Source organism: Vipera berus (genome assembly GCF_964194415.1).
Source record: "Vipera berus genome assembly, chromosome: 6".
NCBI classification, from domain to species: Eukaryota; Metazoa; Chordata; class Lepidosauria; order Squamata; family Viperidae; genus Vipera; species Vipera berus.
In genome coordinates, this window is record NC_138208.1 from 23,906,277 (window position 1) to 23,924,154 (window position 17,878).

At 39.7% G+C, this 17,878-nt stretch overlaps 1 protein-coding gene across 2 annotated transcripts in view; it reads left to right on the plus strand.

Moving 5' to 3' along the window:
* The window catches only part of AASS (aminoadipate-semialdehyde synthase), a 53,994-nt gene that overhangs the window by 18,278 nt on the left and 17,838 nt on the right, over positions 1 to 17,878 (plus strand). The window contains exons 10-19 of one of the 2 annotated variants that reach the window (XM_081331180.1): positions 334 to 456; positions 922 to 1,033; positions 3,196 to 3,255; positions 3,364 to 3,431; positions 8,375 to 8,496; positions 9,907 to 9,936; positions 10,578 to 10,704; positions 13,328 to 13,438; positions 15,304 to 15,412; positions 16,417 to 16,557. In XM_081331180.1, coding sequence (XP_081187306.1) covers positions 334 to 456; positions 922 to 1,033; positions 3,196 to 3,255; positions 3,364 to 3,431; positions 8,375 to 8,496; positions 9,907 to 9,936; positions 10,578 to 10,704; positions 13,328 to 13,438; positions 15,304 to 15,412; positions 16,417 to 16,557 — 1,003 coding nt within the window. The remainder of the gene's footprint in view (positions 1 to 333; positions 457 to 921; positions 1,034 to 3,195; positions 3,256 to 3,363; positions 3,432 to 8,374; positions 8,497 to 9,906; positions 9,937 to 10,577; positions 10,705 to 13,327; positions 13,439 to 15,303; positions 15,413 to 16,416; positions 16,558 to 17,878) is intronic. The other variant, XM_081331181.1, reaches the window with a different exon arrangement.

The window sequence follows — 17,878 nt, forward strand, 5'->3', positions numbered from 1 at the left end:
GTTGTTAAGTGAATCATTGCAGTTGTTAAGTTAGTAACACAGTTGTTAAGTGAATATGGTTTCCCCATTGACTTTGCTTGTCAGAAGGTCCCAGTGATCCTGGGACACTGCAACTGTCATAAATAAGCATCTGAATTTTGATCACGTGACCACAGGGATTCTGCAACTGCAGCCGTAAGCGTGAATAACGGTCATAAGTCATTTTTGTCAGTGCCATTGTAACTTTGAACGGTTACTAAATGAACTGTTGTAAGTCTAGGACTACCTGTATTTCATTATTCTGAGGGATATTTTTTTGTCAATGGATTGTTATTTTGTTTTACTCAATTCTAGACTTGTTGCAATATGTGACATCTCAGCAGACACTGAAGGATCTATAGAATTTATGACAGAATGTACAACAATTGATAGTCCATTCTGTATGTACGATGCTGACCAGCATATTAATCATGACAGGTAAGAGATTTTATTCTTAAATTTTGTACTGGGTTTTTTTGTGTGTCTTTTTAATAGTGGTTTTGGAATCCTTTACTTAAGTAGGATGAATGTAATCAAGCATTAGGGATGCCAAAATAATTTTGTTTAAGAAATTTCTGGAAATAAAACTTCCCTCTCTCACCACCCCTTTCTTGGCAGTCATTTGTATATGAGCCTCTTCTCAAACCACTCTGGAAGGGGAGGGGTTCTCTTAAATAGTGTGCAAAAATTCATCAGACCTTTTGGAAGAGAGATTTTTTTTTTAATTTTGTGTACTGCTTACTTTAAGATTTGGGAAGTAGATCATCCTCCCTAGCATTTCCTAGGACCTAGACCCTATCTGATAGGTGGTCTCCTCAATCTTAAGAGACAGTTATTTTCTCCCCAACTCCATCCATAGCATCTTTTTGGCTGTTTATTACATGGAATGTCTCTCTCTTCCAGTGTGGAGGGATCTGGGATTTTGATGTGTTCTATTGATAACCTACCAGCTCAGCTTCCTATAGAGTCAACAGAATGTTTTGGAGACATGCTATTCCCCTATATTGAAGAAATGGTAAGTAGATGATGCACCTTTTGGACTATTCAGAATAAAAGAAATCTGCTGTAAAATGTAACGGGCTTTCATGAATTGATTTCTAGATACTCTTTTTCTTCTTGCTAAAGTTTTAATATTTTCAAATATAGTTGGACAGCTTTTTTTTCTTCCTCTGCTCACATTGATTGAGAAAAATGCATCATCTGGGGATAAAAAATGTGGGAGTTCAAAGTTGCATATGTACAGTATATCATAGAAGGAGCAGTTTCATTAAAGTTGTCTTCCTAGCTAAATTATGATGGCTCTTTTCATCTGTGCTAATTTGGGCAGTTCTTCAAAAGATGGCTAATGAAACATTTTTTAAAAAATTGCAATGGATAATTGCAATGGACTGCAATCTGATTGACTGATGTCGTGATATTTACGTTTGTGATATTTTAAAATGGAAAATGGGTTTTATTGGATTGAGAGAAAAAACAGCTGTAAATAGTTATGGTAAAATCAGTGAAAACTTAGACAGCAGAAAATCAATACAGGAACACTTGCAGCTAATGGTTACAATATTTAATACAGCTTTAATTTGCACTGAAAATATATTTTGGGTAGAGTTCGGTAAAGTAATAACTCTATTTGTGGAGTCTCTGAACTTGGTTGTTTGCTTTCAGGTGTTTTATTACCTGAGTAGGTAATTTCATCAGAGCTAGTGAGTGTACAGTTTACTCCCTGTTTATATACATATGTATTAGCTTGCCCTACCACTGTTGATAGGGATGCGGTTTTCTCCTCATAGTTTCTTGAATAGGGTATTGGGGGTTTTGCTAGATTTTGTCTGCTGTTAATTTCTGCTTAACTGGGTGTTGGTTGCTTGAGTGGAACATGGTCTTTCTTTCCCTGTTTAGCTTTTCTATTGGTACTTTTGAATAATGTGACACATGTCACAAAGGTGCAGCAACGCTTTTGACATTTGACGAAAGCATCCAATCCTATCGATGCCTCTGGCAACTATAGTTAGCCCGATTTTACTTTTATCGTTATTGATTCAGCCAATAAAACAATTTTCTGACAACTGATAAATAGAGGTTAGGAAAGATCTTATCTTGAGAGGGCCATTTCTATTGCAATGATTTTCCAGATACTAGGCAGCAATCCCATATCTTAAATCACTAATTGAATGACATGAAAACAATGAATTAAATAAATAACAGCATTATTGACTGTTTTGAGGATACTATTTTCAAAATAGCTATTAAAAATAAATATATGTTAAATATCAAATTTTAATGAATTTGGATTCTAAGTACATCTTAAAATAGAGACACCAGTGACTGAATTTGGGATAATCTCACATAAAACTAAGCAAATCTGTTGGCTAGAAATGGACTTCAAGTGTCTTCATAGCACATCAAAAGTATTTTATGGTGCTTCCAGTGCAAATTATTCCTTTCCTATAGAGAATTATTCAAATATATTAGACTACAACATTCACAGTTATTGGTCTGATATCAGTTTGCTTACCCCTATTTTACACAGTGCTTCTGTTAAAATCCAGTTGTTAAGCTGGTTGTTTATAGTTTCCTAAATAGTTTCTTTGTTATTGTGATATGAAAACTTTTTTCTGTTAAACTTAGTTCCTTTCCAAATCTTACTCAAGCAAAAAGAATAATCTTTTATACTACTTTCCAAGAATCATAGTTCTTGCGTCTCTTGCCTTTTAGGTGAAACCTGTAATTATCAGAGAATGTCTTGTAGATTTGGCTTTTTGTTTGTATTTTGTCATTATTCTATCTAATCCCACTCCCTGCCTTCCAGCTTTTCTAGTGCGTCGCAGACCACGCGCATCCTTCTGATAAAAAGTTGCAACCGGTTTTCCTCTTTATATAATATAGTCCCTGGTATAAAAATATATTGTGCTTGTATCTTTCTCACCTCAGTGCCGTTAATAATAAGTTAAAAGGTAGAGAAGTTAACCCTAGAAAAGTTTTAATTGCCAATTAACATTTTCAAAATAATGTGGCTACTACCATGCTGCCAGCGTTTTCATCTGAGTTTCTGTCTTGACAGTTCCTACATTTTTAATAAACATTTTTCAAGGTTCTCTTACCTTCCAACATAATTACGTATCTGAGGATGTGTGTCTATGTGAAAGCAAGTATTCTGACAGAAAACCTTGTTCTCCACAGCTCCTCTCTGATGCTTCAGAGTCCCTGGAAAGCCAGAATTACTCGCCTGTAGTTAGAGATGTAAGTCTTATAAATCAATTGTCTTTCTTCCACACACTTTAAAAAAGAAATCTGCACACCAAGGTCAATTGTAAGGAGAGTAATTATGTCTCTCATGTACTTTTCTAGGCAGTGATTACATCCAATGGTTCACTGACTGATAAGTATAAATATATCCAGAAACTGAGGGAGAACAGGTAATACAAGGTTTACGTTTTTTCCTCTTCAGAATATATTCATCTCAAGTATAAAATTATTGAGTCTATATTTGCATGCTAATATCAATGTTTTGTTTTATGGGATGAATTTAACACAACAATCACAACGTGTCTATATAAAGTCAGGCAAAAACAAAAAGAGCAAATATGGACCATTCCTTCTAGTGTCATCACGAATGATTAGATATTTGTGATACTTTGGAAAAATGTCCAAAGTTTACTTTTAGATGTGAACAGCTGGATTATAGTCTCTTGCCACAGAAATGTGTGGTATATAAAGATTCACTTGAAGATGACATTCAGATTTGAAGGATTCATTTGAAGGCAATTCAACTTAGTGCAGAATTTAGTTGGTATCCGTGTTTCCCCAAATCTCCCCAAAAGCCTGACCTTTTCCAAAGGCAACAGTATCATCCGGAAGGAACAATCTCCCTCCCCCTGGATCCACACAAGGGAGAAGTCCCCCTTCGCATCTATCAGAGCAAACCGGCTCTTTGATTTTTCCCCGCAGGGATCCATCCAGCCCCTATGGCCAGTAAGAGATCATTTGTTGGGCTTACAAACAACCCTTTCTCCAAATCCATTTCCACCTCGGCAAATCCAGGCATCCCGCTGTAAACTCTCCCCAAGGTTGGCACTTGGCTCTCGGCGTTACCACACACACACTCAGCAAACCACAATCCAGCCGCTCCATCCATTCACGGGAAATTAAAGAGACACGGCTCCAATTTATTGCTTTTTGTTGCCCCCCCAACTCAAGATAATGAAATAGCTACCGCTTCCCAAAACAAACAAGCCCAATACTACCGAGAGGGTTCCCACGCTTTTGCAAAAGTGACCCAAACACGGCATGAGGAACAGCCACCGCTTTTCCCAGGCGGATGTGTGCGGGAGAAGCATGGTGAGGCAGGTACCCTAACCTTGTCCTGGCAGCTGGGAACGATGGGGCTTTTCATTCCTCACCTCAGAAGCAAGGGGAAGGAGAAGGAGGGAAAGGGAGAGTAGTCACTCGAGGGCTGCTTGCTCGTGGGAACCTGGTGCGGAAGGAAGTGTCTGTTTCTTGGAAGATTTGTCCCAACCCTCCCATCCTCTTTAAACTTGGTCTCCTCCTAGGAGGGAGATGGAGGGCTAGGCTGGGCTGAAGCCGAGGAGAAAGAGGGGAGGGGGGAGAAGCTGTGCAGCTACGGTAAGGATGAGGTGCTCACCTGTCTTTCTGCAAACCCTCTCAGGAGACATGGTGTGCAAATGTAAAAGCCACTCCTTCCAGGTCAGCAGCAGTGGGGCCACTTCTTCCTCTCCTGGGAGTGTCTTGTCAGCATTCCCTTGATGGCCCTTCCCCTGCCCCTGCACAGTTCCCAGGGATGGAGAGGGGGGCGAGAGAGAGAGGAGGGGAGAACAAATGGAAAGGGCGATCGGACTTGGGGTGCTTTGTTTTGATTTGCATGCCACGTCTCCTGAGAGGCCTCGTGAAGAGGTGGGTGAGGCCCTCATCCTTAGCTGCTGGATGGAGGCCTAGCCTGGGTTGAAGCAGAGGAGAATAGGAGAAGCAGCCGCATAGCTAAGGACGAGGGGCTCACCCACCTCTCCGCAAGACCTCTCAGGAGACACGGCATGCAAATGTAAAAGCCGCTCCTTCCAAGTCAGCAGCAGCGCCTGAATCAAAACAAAGCGCCATGAGTCTGGGTGCCCTTCCCGTTTGTTCTCCTTTTCGGGAAGTGTTTTAATAGCAGGTCAGGCAGGGTGTTATTCACATCACATCCCGGGCAACAGCAGCTGTGCCTTGTCCCTTCCAAAACATGCCGGGATGTGATCTGAATAAGACCCGGCTTAACCTACTATTGAAACATTTCCCAACTCTTTCCCAAAATGTGCTTGCAGCAGCTGCTGGACATGGAGTGGGCAGCCCCTGTGCCTTTGCCTCCGCCTGCTGCGGGTGCCACCCACAGCAGTCCCAGTTGCTGCAAGTGAGCAGCGAGTGCATTGAAAATAAAAAGCAGTACTTGCCGCCATGCCTTGACTGCAGAAGGCAGTGAAACATAGATAAGAGGCATTTCAATAGCAGGTCAGGCTGGGTCTTTTTCAGATCACATCCTGGCGTGTTTGGAAGGGAGAAGCCGCAGCTGCTATTGCCCATGCTGGGCTTTGCACGGTGGTGATGAGAGATTGCAGGATTTATTTTTACCTCCTTTCCAAAACATGCTGGGCCCTGTTGGGCGCTGCAGCTCTCGTGCCAGCTGTGTGATGCGGCACGGCTCCACCGGCAGTGGGGGGGTGCTCCTGAGGTCATAGATCTTGGCTGACTTGCCCTGTGCCAGGCAGGAGCAGCCCGACAGGGTGGCCGAAAGCAGCGCTGCCAGGAAAGTGAAGAGCCCCCATGAGGCCAGCAGCAGCACGGGCAGCTGCTCAGTGGCCAGGGGCTGAGAAGTGTCCCGGCAGCAGGCAGGGCAGGCAGAGGTTGGGGCATGCCAAGAGTTTGGTGTGTTGTAGTTGCAAGCAAGTAGACAGTGGGACGGTGAGGGTGGGGCCTGCAGTAGCAGTGCTCCCACTTCTGTTGGCCTCTGTGCTCTCTGCTTCCTGTATGTGAAAAAAATAAGACATCCTCCGAAAATAAGCCCTGGTGCTTATTTCGGAGCCAAAAGAAAATAAGACCAGGTCTTATTTTGGGGGAAACACAGTATAATAAAATGGTTTCTGCATTTTCTGATTGTAGCGACATGCAGACAACAACACATATTTATACCTGTTCTTTGTTCCCTGATCAATGCACACTTGAGGACCTTATGGCAGTACAACAGAAAGCAATTAATGTTGCTAGTTTCTGGACAAGATCTGTTTAACTTCTACATAATTTAATCTTGTATTTAATATTTTAAATTTTATGTCATATACTATGCATTATTTTGGTTGTGATTCTTCTGACATTAATAAACAAACAAAGTGGCCTTATATAGCATTAATTCTGAAAGAGTTACACTGGTTGCCCTTTGGCTTTTGAACCCAAGATGCTGTTTCCCACCTTTAATGTAAATTCAGAGTCTGCATTTAATATTTACCGAGATGCCAAGGATCACAGCAGTAGAAGTATTGATGCTGAATTTTTTCGTCTTTTTCCCCTTGGGTTTTTGGAGGGATTTGGATTCTTTTTTGTTTTAATACGTATGTCAATCATGTTTCAAGACTTAGGCTATATTTCTATGTGTTTCCCATCTCACAATTCAGAAAAAAACCTGTTACCATTTTTAGCAATTTTGGACAGAGAATCTTTTAGGGGTTGTAAGTGAATGATTCTATTTCTCTATAGAAGCGTTTCCTTCAGTACCCCTCCCAGAGAGAGGGAGGCGCTTACAAGTTGCACAAGTTGCTTATAGAAGCTTTTAGAGAAGGGCTGTGCAGCATTTTTTAAGAGTGGATCTCACTTAGAGTTCTTTTGGAAAGACTTCCACCAGTATCATACAGTCCTGGATCTTTCATTGTACACTCCTGGCCCCAGGCAATAGATTTAATACTGCCCTTGTAAGTCTCTGTAAGTTTTGGGTTGTGACAAGATCAGTTGTCCTGATGGAGTTGGGATGTAGTAGTCTCAAGGCTGGTGGACAAAAAACACGCTCAGTGTCTCACAGACAGTTCATGCCTAGGTAAAACACTTGCCTTCTAGCTATGAATATCTAAATGGGCAGAAGCATTGAGGAAGAGTGTTTGGACACTCCTGGAGTTATTTTTTGCATGGCTTGGACTGGTGATAGATGTAATGTGTACAAAGCAGGATCAGTCTGCAGTTGGCAATCTTGCAGGAGCAAGCAGGAGCCTGAGAAAGCGATCTGCCCAATGAACAGCTGGTGGAAAGCACTATTGTTTCAGGAGGGCAGATTACAGATCAGCGAGGACAGTTTGACCAAGATGCTGGAGTCCCAAAAAAGAATTACTCTTCCTGTTCACCTTTCTAGGATAGAAGTGAGCCCAGAAGCGAAAGAAGAGAAAGAAGCTGCAGGAGAGAGACAGGGAGAGAGTGATTGAGTGAAACAGATAAGACAGTGCAAAAGCTCCACTGAAATTGTATAGATTTGTATATGTACAGTTTGTTAAGCTAAAGCCAGAGAAGAACTGTGAGTTCCATCCTTTTCCCCACCCTCTGGCACTAGTCAAAATTCTTATTTGTCACATCCATGTTATTTTCTTGGCAGATGTATGTAAAATGTTTTGCCACAGCATTCTTCCTGGATCTTTTTCTGGACTTCTTGGTCTAGCTAGCTTATAACCCTGCTTTTTCCTAGTAGTCTTCCATCCAAGTATTAATCAGTTCTGATCTTGCTAGTTTTTTTTTAAATCAGCCAAGGTCAGATAGGTACTGCCTCTAGCTACTTCTTAATATAAATTAGTTGCCTTTTAATTGGGACATGCAGTAATTGTCTGATACGACAGGAATAATATTACATATTGTGTCCTCTTTGTTGAGGATTTTAAGATTCAGTTTGGGAATAGTTGTGGGATTCAGCTCTACTGTCTATTTATTTTCATCCCTCTATTTGTGAATGAATTCAGATTCTTACACCTATATTTAAACAATCCTCACTGATCAATAGAGTAATGGCTATACTCTCTTGGGATGTTTGTGTTGATATTATGATTGCAGCAGAAAGAAATATATATTGATTTCACTGTAATCTTGTAAGTGTAAAGCTACTGCTAGAATTAGTAGAGGCATAGGGACAGAGGCATAAAATTGCACATCATTAAACTGACCATTTTTCACCATCAAATGCAAATGCAAATGGAATATTGAAAATATTTTCATATGGGCTGAGGTGAAATGAGCTCTGAAGGCATAAAACCCTAGTAATCAAAAATTTTTAAAGCAAATTTATAATGTTAACAATTTTGATGCTTATTTTACTGAAACTCACTTTTAATTGTATATATTGTAGGGAATATATGCAATCCCTGACCATGGATAAGAAAAAGAAGGTTTTAATACTTGGATCTGGATATGTTTCTGAGCCTGTAATAGAATATCTTACAAGAGATCCCAATGTTGAAATAACAGCAGGTTTGTAAGTAAGGTCATAACCCTAAAATCTCAGCATTGTTGAAACTAATGGAGAACTGCTTTGTATTTGTAAATATTTCTCATTTATTTGAGAAGGATTCTGTCTTTGTTCCTTCTTCTATTATTGGCTAGGGTACAGGTAGTCCTCAACTTATGACCACAATTGGAACCAGAATTTCCATTGTTCAGCAAGTCAGCTGTTAAGTGAATCACATTCAATTTTACAATCTTTTTTTGCAATGGTTGCTAAATGAATCAATACAGTTAACTGAGTCAGGCAGTCATTAAGTGAATCTGGCTTCCCTCATTGACTTTGCTTGCCAGAAGACAACTGGGAAGGTTGCAAAAAGTGGTCACATGACTCTGGGACACTGTAACCAATGTAACTACATGCTGGTTGCCAAGTAGCCAATATTTTTTTTTGCCTGATCGTGGGGATTGATTGTAATGCAAGGGCTAGTCATAAGTCATTTTTTCCAGTGCCATTTGAATGGCCACTAAACAAATGGTTGTAACTCAAGGACCACCTCTGTAGCCATTGGGTGGAATAAACATAGATTCTACTTGCAGAAGGGCATCAGTCTTACAGAAGCATCCTACCATGAAAACATATTTTTGAACTAAATCTTATGAAAACAACTACTTTGTATCCCACTTACTAATTTTTGAATTACATCAAAAAATGGGTAAAAGCAGAAGAAGGCAAGCCTGTGTTTCAATACTGGATGGGATTCTGTACACCTGCAGGCCTGCGTGTGTGGATATTTGCTTTGCTCTTCCTCAATGCCCTGTTTTTTATTATTATGTTGTGTGTGTGTTTTTTTTAAAGTCTAATATGGAAGCTGCCTAGAGTTGCCTCTGTGACTGAGGTTTATACATGTTTATAAATTAAAAAAAACACATCTGAGATACTTAAGATGAAATTAACCCAATATACCTCTGTGCATTTGTGTTTGTAATGTGCTGCTTGATCTTCTCCCTGAAATATGCTGTGTTCTTTTGGAATTAACTTTTCCAATACTTGCATTAGCATCTCTGCATTTTTAAAAAAAAATGCAGAATTGAGATTTTGAGAATTGAGATTTGGATGGAATCTTGGGCTAGCCCTTCTTACTGTGAACTACTCTTTAATTTTTGAAATTTTATTTAGTGATGTTGTCAACATCTCTCCATCCAAGACTGATAAAATTGTTGGGTGGGATGTTTTTTTCTTTTTCTTTATTTATTTACTTGAAGATCTCAACTGCAAGTTGAGTTAAAATGTACCTGACTGCCTACAGTGTCATCCACTTTAATTCCCTGCCTGGTGGAGAATGTGGGAGTAGTTGACCTGAATGGCTTAGAATGACTAAGCCATCATTTCATTATTTTCATTTGTTGATACTCTCGATTTCTTTCCCCTCCAAACAGTTTCTTCGGTGAGCCTTTGTCCTAGAACAGGTACTGCTTTGCCTGCATGGATTAGCTTAGTTTTAGCTAAATATCGATCAGAACTACTCCTCCTGTTCTTGCCACTGTGTACCACAACATGGTTTTAGAGAATATTCACTTTTTGGTCACTGATTCTACAGATAATATTTTTCAGCAATAAGCCTTGTTTGTTGAAGTTTTATTGCTCTAATCTATTTGATACCTCATACTCCTTTCATCTTAAAATGCTGCCCTCCCTGCCCCCCGTTCTAATGGCTGCCTTAAGAAACCATTGCAAATCACGTAAGTTTATTACACCTATTTTATTGCTTAAGAAAATACTTTTGCCAACTTGTGATGGCTAAGGTACTAAAAAAAATCCCATTATTGGTTTACTTGACCAGCTGGGCTTTATATCTCAGAGGTAATCCCCTTCTTTTCTGGATGGTTCAGCAAGCTATGCCTAATCTGATAAGGATGTGAAACTTTCTGACATTTTTTCAGTGGAGGAGGAGTGCATGAGAGCAAGGTTTTCGTGATCTCATCTGCTAACGCTAAGCAATGGTTCAGGTTCTGGTTTTGAGAGGCAGCATACCTCTCAAAGATGATATACAAGTTAAAAATGTTGTGGGAGTCAGTCTTTTTCATCTATCATTCATACTTTCCAATAGCCTCTATCATGAAGACTCAACTTGAGCAGTTGTCCAAGAAATACAATAATGTTGTTCCCATCATTATGAACATCACAGAAGACGAGAGATTATCATCATTGGTGAAGAAACATAATCTTGTGATTAGGTTGGTATTTGATCATGAATTTCCAAATGTGCAAATTGAACTGTTCCAGAATAAGGCTTGATAATTTAAGCATCTGATTCCTAGCAGTCACTCAGGTTGGAATTTTATTTATTGAAACCTTTTAAGTGTTTACATCCAAAATATGGTCCCGTTATTAGATAGCATTAGCACTTAACAATAAAAATGAATTATAATGATAAAATGATCTCAAAAATAAAATCTAAATCTTTATGTTCATATCTGTCATAAGTATACTCTGATGAAATATAGTGAAATTCACCAAAGATTATATGTCAATACATTTGGTCTTATATAGATGTTGCCTTTTTATTATTGTTTAAAACCTGGGGGTTTTAAAACTAAGAACATGTTCCAGGTTAGTTGAAATATACAGTATATTCTCTGGTTCTGTGTTTTTCCCCCCAAAGAACTCAGGTTTATATATGCTAATGAGATGTAAACGCCCACCCTCCCATTTTATTCTTACAATATCTGTGTGAAAGAAGAAAGATAGTAACTGGCCCATATTCACTCACTGATCTTATATATTTAATTAATTTATTAAAAATGTACTGCATATGGCTGTGCATCTGAAGCAAATAACTGGGTGAAACAATAAAAACCTACATTAAACAATAAAGATACAATTAAAAAGAGACATAATAAATACAAAAGCATCTTGGACTTCAGTAAGGCATCTGATAAAGTAGACCACAACCTACTACTTGATAAGATAGATAAATGTGGGTTAGACAGCATCACCACCAGATGGATTCGTAGCTGGCTGACAGGCCGTACTCAGCGTGTGGTCATCAATGAAGGGAAGTGTGTAGTGGGGTTCCCCAGGGCTCTGTTCTGGCCCCAGTGCTCTTCAACATCTTCATCAATGATTTGGATGAGGAAATAGATGGGGAACTCATCAAATTTGCAGACGACACTAAGCTGGCAGGAATAGCCAACACTCCAGAAGATAGGCTTAAGATACAGAAGGATCTTGACAGATGTGAACACTGGGTGCTTTCTAACAAAATGAAATTCAGTGGTGAAAAAAGTAATGTTCTACATTTAGGGAAGAACCAAATGCACAGGTATAGTATAGGTGGTACCTTGCACAATACAGTAGTAGCAACTGTAAGAGCGATCTTGGAGTCCTAGTGGACAATCACTTAAATATGAGCCAGCAGTGTGCTGCAGCTGCCAAAAAAGCCAACCTAGTGCTAGGCTGCACTAACAGAGGGATAGAATCAAGATCACGTGAAGTGTTAATACCACTTTACAATGCCTTGGTAAGGCCACACTTGGAATATTGCATCCAGTTTTGGTCGTCACAATGTAAAAATTTTGTTGAGACTCTAGAAAGGGTACAGAGAAGAGCAACAAAGATGATTAGGGGACTGGAGGCTAAAGCGTGTAAGGAACGATTGTTGGAATTAGATATGTCTAGTTTAATGAAGAGAAGGACGAGGGGTGACATGATAGCAGTGTTCCAATATCTCAGAGGCTGCCACAAAGAAGAGGGAGTCAAGCTAGTCTCCAAAGCACCTGAAGGCAGGACAAGAAGCAACCGATGGGAACTAATCAAAGAGAGAAGCAGCCTAGAACTAAGGAGAAATTTCCTGACAGAACAATTAACCAGTGGAACAACCTGCCTCCAGAAGCTGTGAATGCTCCAACACTGGAAGTTTTCAAGAAGAGACTGGACAGCCATTTGTCTGAAATTATTATTATTATTAAAAATCCCACTGCACATACATTATATCAAGTTCTTTTAACCACTCCGCCTTCTACTATTTTAAACCCAATTTATTCAGTGTCAAATTAGTCGTAGTGACTGAAGAAGATCATAATTCTGATTTCAATGGACTATGACATGGACCTAAGAAATGTTTTTCTATGAGTGAGTGTGTGAGTGCTTGCACACAGACGCATACAAACACACACACACACACACACACACACACACACACACACACACACACAACATAAGCTCATGCAGCAAGAACTAAATATATTAATTGCCTCAGTTTTAATTAAGTATTTATCCATTTGAGTTAGCACTGCCAACTATTGATTTCCCATAATGATTGAGCAGAAACAGGAAAAGGTATAGGTATTTTACCTAAAAAAATTCATGAGAGATTCCAGGTTTAAACCTGGGCCATTACATATGTAGCATGTGCCCTGGCCCTCTCAAAATGTCATTTAGTAATTTTTATATGTTGTTGCAAAAAATGCTGCTTAATAAAATAAAATAAATAAAAATAATGTTTGAAAAATAAGTTAGAGCAATTCATATTTAGAGACAAGTTGGATCATTTCTCAGAATATTTTTAAAAAATCTGACAAAGATTCCCTTCTTAAATCTTGATACTGAACACTATTTGTGGATCTAAGTGTGCCTGAAAAAAAAGATATTTTTCTTTTCACTTTCTAAACTTATTTTAAAAGTCAGAGAGTGACCTTTCCAATTAAACTGATTTTATATATTGGTAATTATGGCTATCTTTCTCTTGAGAAATGAGACAACATTGACTTGGGTTTTCTGCCTGTTTTGACAGCATAGAAAAGAATTGGCATTTTCTAGTGATGACCTTCCCCTCACTTCCCCCCCCTCTCATTTTAGTTTGTTGCCATATTCATTCCATCCTCTGGTTGCTAAGAAATGCATTGACAGCAGAGTGAATTTGGTGACCGCAAGTTACCTGACTCCTGAAATGAAAGAGCTACAAAAAAGGTATGAGCATGTTTGAGTACTTAGCGTCCTCTGCAGATTTCTCAACATCATTTTTGAAGCTGAATGTATAAGTCAGGAAAATGACTTAAATGTGGATTATCTCCAGCCACAGAAATTTGCCATTTTAATCAGAATATCAAAATCCAGCATGGCTAAGTCACAAACATACAAATGGGGCAAGGTTTGTGACAGCTCTGCAGTGCTGCTAACTCACCACAGTCTGGCCGGTCTTCACCTCCCCTTCAGATGTCACTTCCTCCAGCAAGAATGGATAGCTAGCCAGGTTTTTTTCCCTCAAAATCCTTTGCAAACCATTGCTGGATTATCTTGCTTAACAAATACAAACAGCCTTTTGGTGGCAATACTTAGCTGAGGATGAGACAAAGCAGACTGGATGATGACATGCCCCTATATTCTGGGCTTCTCAGCCATCCATCCCCAAGTTTTTGCTTTGTTTTATAAGCTATTAAACATGTTGTAGGGACATGAAATAACTTTTTTTTTTCAATTTTCCCACCTCATTGGGAACTCATGCCAATGACTTTTGACAATTATAATAGGAAGATATGATAGATCGATAGATAGATCGATAGATAGATCGATAGATAGATCGATATAGATATAGATATGGATGGAAGGAGGGAAGGAAGGAAGGAAGGAAGGAAGGAAGGAAGGAAAAAAAGGGAGACATAGAGAAGAAAAGAAGGAGGGAAGTTCAAAGACTATGACCTACCATATTTTTCTGTGTATAAGATGTTATTTTTTCCTGCAAACACCCTGTTCAAAAATGAGGTACATCTTACACAAGTGCAGCGTCTTATACACGGAAAAATAATGGTAACCTCCGCAGCCCAGGGCATGCCTGTGTGGGTTGCCATGCCGTCTGGTGCAGGTGTCAAGCCCCTGTGGGCTTGCCACTAATGGGAGGGGGGAGGGGGCAAGATCGTCAGCTGGCTGAACTTCCAGATTTGCTGGCTCAGCTGTTCGGCATGGAGAAACTTGCATGCTAGACCGTCTTATACAAGGGTGCGTCTTATACATGGAAAAATACGGTACATATGGATTGAAAGTTTGGTACCCCTCTTTGAAGAAAAGTTAGTTAAAAACTGTTTTTTCCACATAATTGCTTATGTGTAGAAAACACATGTATACCAGTATATCCTACTCACTGAAGGAAACAAGTGTGGCCCATTCAACTCACTGCAGAAATACTGTATTTGAAAACAACTTGAAATACAATTCATTGTATGTACCCACCTGCTAGAGCAGTGTCTTTCAACCTTGGCCTCTTTAAGATGTATGGGCTTCAATACCCAGATTTCCTCGGCCAGGATGGGTTTCAATTCTGGATGTTGAAATCCACACTTCTTAACAATTGCAAGTTGAAAAGCTCTGTGTTAGAGGATGGTTTGGGAGCTACTGAGTTCAATCAGCAGGGGAATATATAGGTAGTCCTCGACATGATCACAATTGAACCCAAAATTTATGTTGCTCAGTGAGACAGTTAAGTAAATTTTTCCCCCTTTATGACCTTTCTTGTCACAATTGTTAAGTGAATCACTACAGTTGTTAACTTAGTAACACAGTTGTTAAGTGAATCTGGTCTCCCCATTGACTTTGCTTGTCAGAAAGTTGCAAAAAGTGATCACATGACCCCAGGACACTGCAACTGTCATAAATATGAACCAGTTGCCAAGCATCCAGATTTTGATCACTTGACCATGTAATGGTTATAAGTTACTTTTTTCAGTGCTGTTGTAACTTCAACTGGTCACTAAATGAGTGGTCGTAAGTAGAGGGCCACGTGTACTTTATAGAGATACCTTGCTGTTGCCTTTCACCTGATAGCTTTCCTTGTATTATAGCACAGAGGCAGCTGGCATTACCATTATCAGCGAAGTGGGTTTGGATCCTGGCCTCGATCATATGTTGGCAATGGAATGTATTGATAAAGCAAAAGAAGTGGGTGCTACGGTAAGCTCAACTGAAAAAAGAACCCAAGTCATAGCCCATGCTCCTTGTCCCCAGTTTTGTTTTTATCCTCCTCTTCCTCCTTAAAAAAAGGAAAGCTTTCCTCTTTCCTTTGCTTTTTTATGAAGCATCAACTTTTACCACACACAAAGACAAAATGGAAAAGACAAATTCTGATTAATCTTAAATTTTGAATTTCATCTGAGAAAAGCAAGTCCATAAGCTGAGAATACATTTGAAATTAATCTTGATTTAAGTCCCACAGAAACCAATAATGCTGTAATTTTAATAAATTTATTGTTATATGCTGGATTCGATGCTTGATTGACGAGACGAGGTGAGTGAGTTCAGCAAGAATCATTCTTTATTTGGTTGCAGGAACTGAACTGGGAAACAGGGCTGCGAATGCAGCTATTTATACCCTGGCCTCTAGGTGACGGCCAATAGGTTTAAAGCAACCTATTGCCGCCCTAGAGGCAGCCAGTGGTGGCGCTGGAGACGGGTTGTCTGAGGAGCTGGGAGCCGTTAGCCAGCTTCCCTGCTTAAACAACCTTCCACAATTAACCCCATGTGATACTCTTTAGTAAGACAAAAACCCAATACATTACATTTATAATGAATCCCATCATTTTATTTATTTATAAGGGGTTGTGTAGTAGAATCCTGTTCATGTCTACCCATTTCTTTTTCTGAAGCTCATAGACAGCTATAGGATTGCCGTGAACTCACTGTGTGATTGGTTTGTGCTTAGAATGTATAGGCTTTATATGAATAGATTCTAAGTTTAATTTTTAATTCTTTTTTGATACTAGATGTTATAAAAGTTGAATGAATTTCTAAAGAAAACTGTGTAAATGTCTTAGATGTTTTTCTACATTTTACAGTAGAATACTTTAAAACTAGATTAATCAGAATTATACAATTAGGCTATGTTAAATAAATTCAGGAATCTCTATTGGATAAACTAACTGAATTTAAATTGAGATCTTTATTTTCATCCACTCCAGGTGATATCCTACACTTCCTTCTGTGGAGGCTTGCCTGCTCCTGAATATTCTGACAACCCCCTGAGATATAAATTTAGCTGGAGTCCACAGGGAGTCCTACTAAACACAGTTAAATCTGCAACCTATTTAAAAGATGGAGAGGTGATGTAATTTCTCTTTAAAAGTATACACATTTTTTTGTATGTATGAGTGCCAGCTGGCTTCATATCTCTAGGGCAGGACCAGAACTCCTGGCTTCTAGCTTTCTGATTTTAACCATTGTACTGAACTGGTTTCCGTGTGTATACAGTACATATATATGTTAAAATGAAAAGGTGGCTTATAGCTGTATCTGATTGAGGAGTTTTGAAAACTCTTCTGATGTGAACAAAGTTAGTTCTTAATGGAACATTTTCAATTTAAGTTAGGCAGGGCCAGATACAAAAGCCAATCAAAGGACAGCCATTTTCATATCACTACCCTTTCCAAAGTTTTCATTCCCATCTCATCCATGGCTAAAGGAAATGTAGCCTTAGTTCCCAAACACCTGTTCTATTAATTAAATTGGCTAGTTCCTCCCTGTTAGAATAATCAATGGACAATACAGTGGTCACCTAACTGTTATGTGGTTAGGTGATCAAGGAAGATATCACTCCATGGGGGAGATAAATTTGATAAGTAATAAGAAAGCAAGAAGAGTCTTCATGTTGCTATAATTGGCATGGAAACTGTTTTAAAGAAAATCAAAACATTGATGAGCTACCAGCAAGGAAGGGGAAAATCCACTTTCTCCTAATTCCGAATAGTAACCTTGGCTTTTAGGGCATGAATCAGTAAGATCAGTAAGATTTGCAGCAGTGCTAAAACTTGTCTTAATAAGGTTCCTGTTAAGGGAATGCAGGCTCTGTGTGGAATGTAGCACACTGAAGGTCTTGTGAAAAAACAGAAATTAGGACACAGCAGAGACCTTAAAGGAAGTGGCCATAAATAAGACTTGGCAGAGATGTTTAACCTTCATAATTGTGGGAGACAGGCATTTCTCAAGGGGCTGCCCTTGAGAACCACTCGGAAGCTTCAGCTGGTACAGAGTGCAGCTGCACGAGTTCTTTTGGGGGTCTCCCGATACTCCCATATTACACCTCTGCTCCGTGAGCTGCACTGGCTTCCAGTTGCCTTCCGGGTGAAATTCAAGGTGCTGGTGATGACATACAAAGCCCTACATGGCATGGGTCCGGATTACCTACGGGAGCACCTACTGCCGGTGTCAACGTCCCTCCGTCCTGTACGTTCCCACAGAGAGGGCCTCCTCAGGGTACCACCGGTCAGAGAATGTCGGCTGGTGACCCCCAGGGGGAGAGCATTCTCGGTGGGTGCACCAATCCTTTGGAACCGCTTACCAGCTGAACTCCAGATGGCCCCCGACCTTCGCTCCTTCCGGCGTGATCTAAAAACCTATCTATTCGAACAAGCCGGCCTGGCCCGA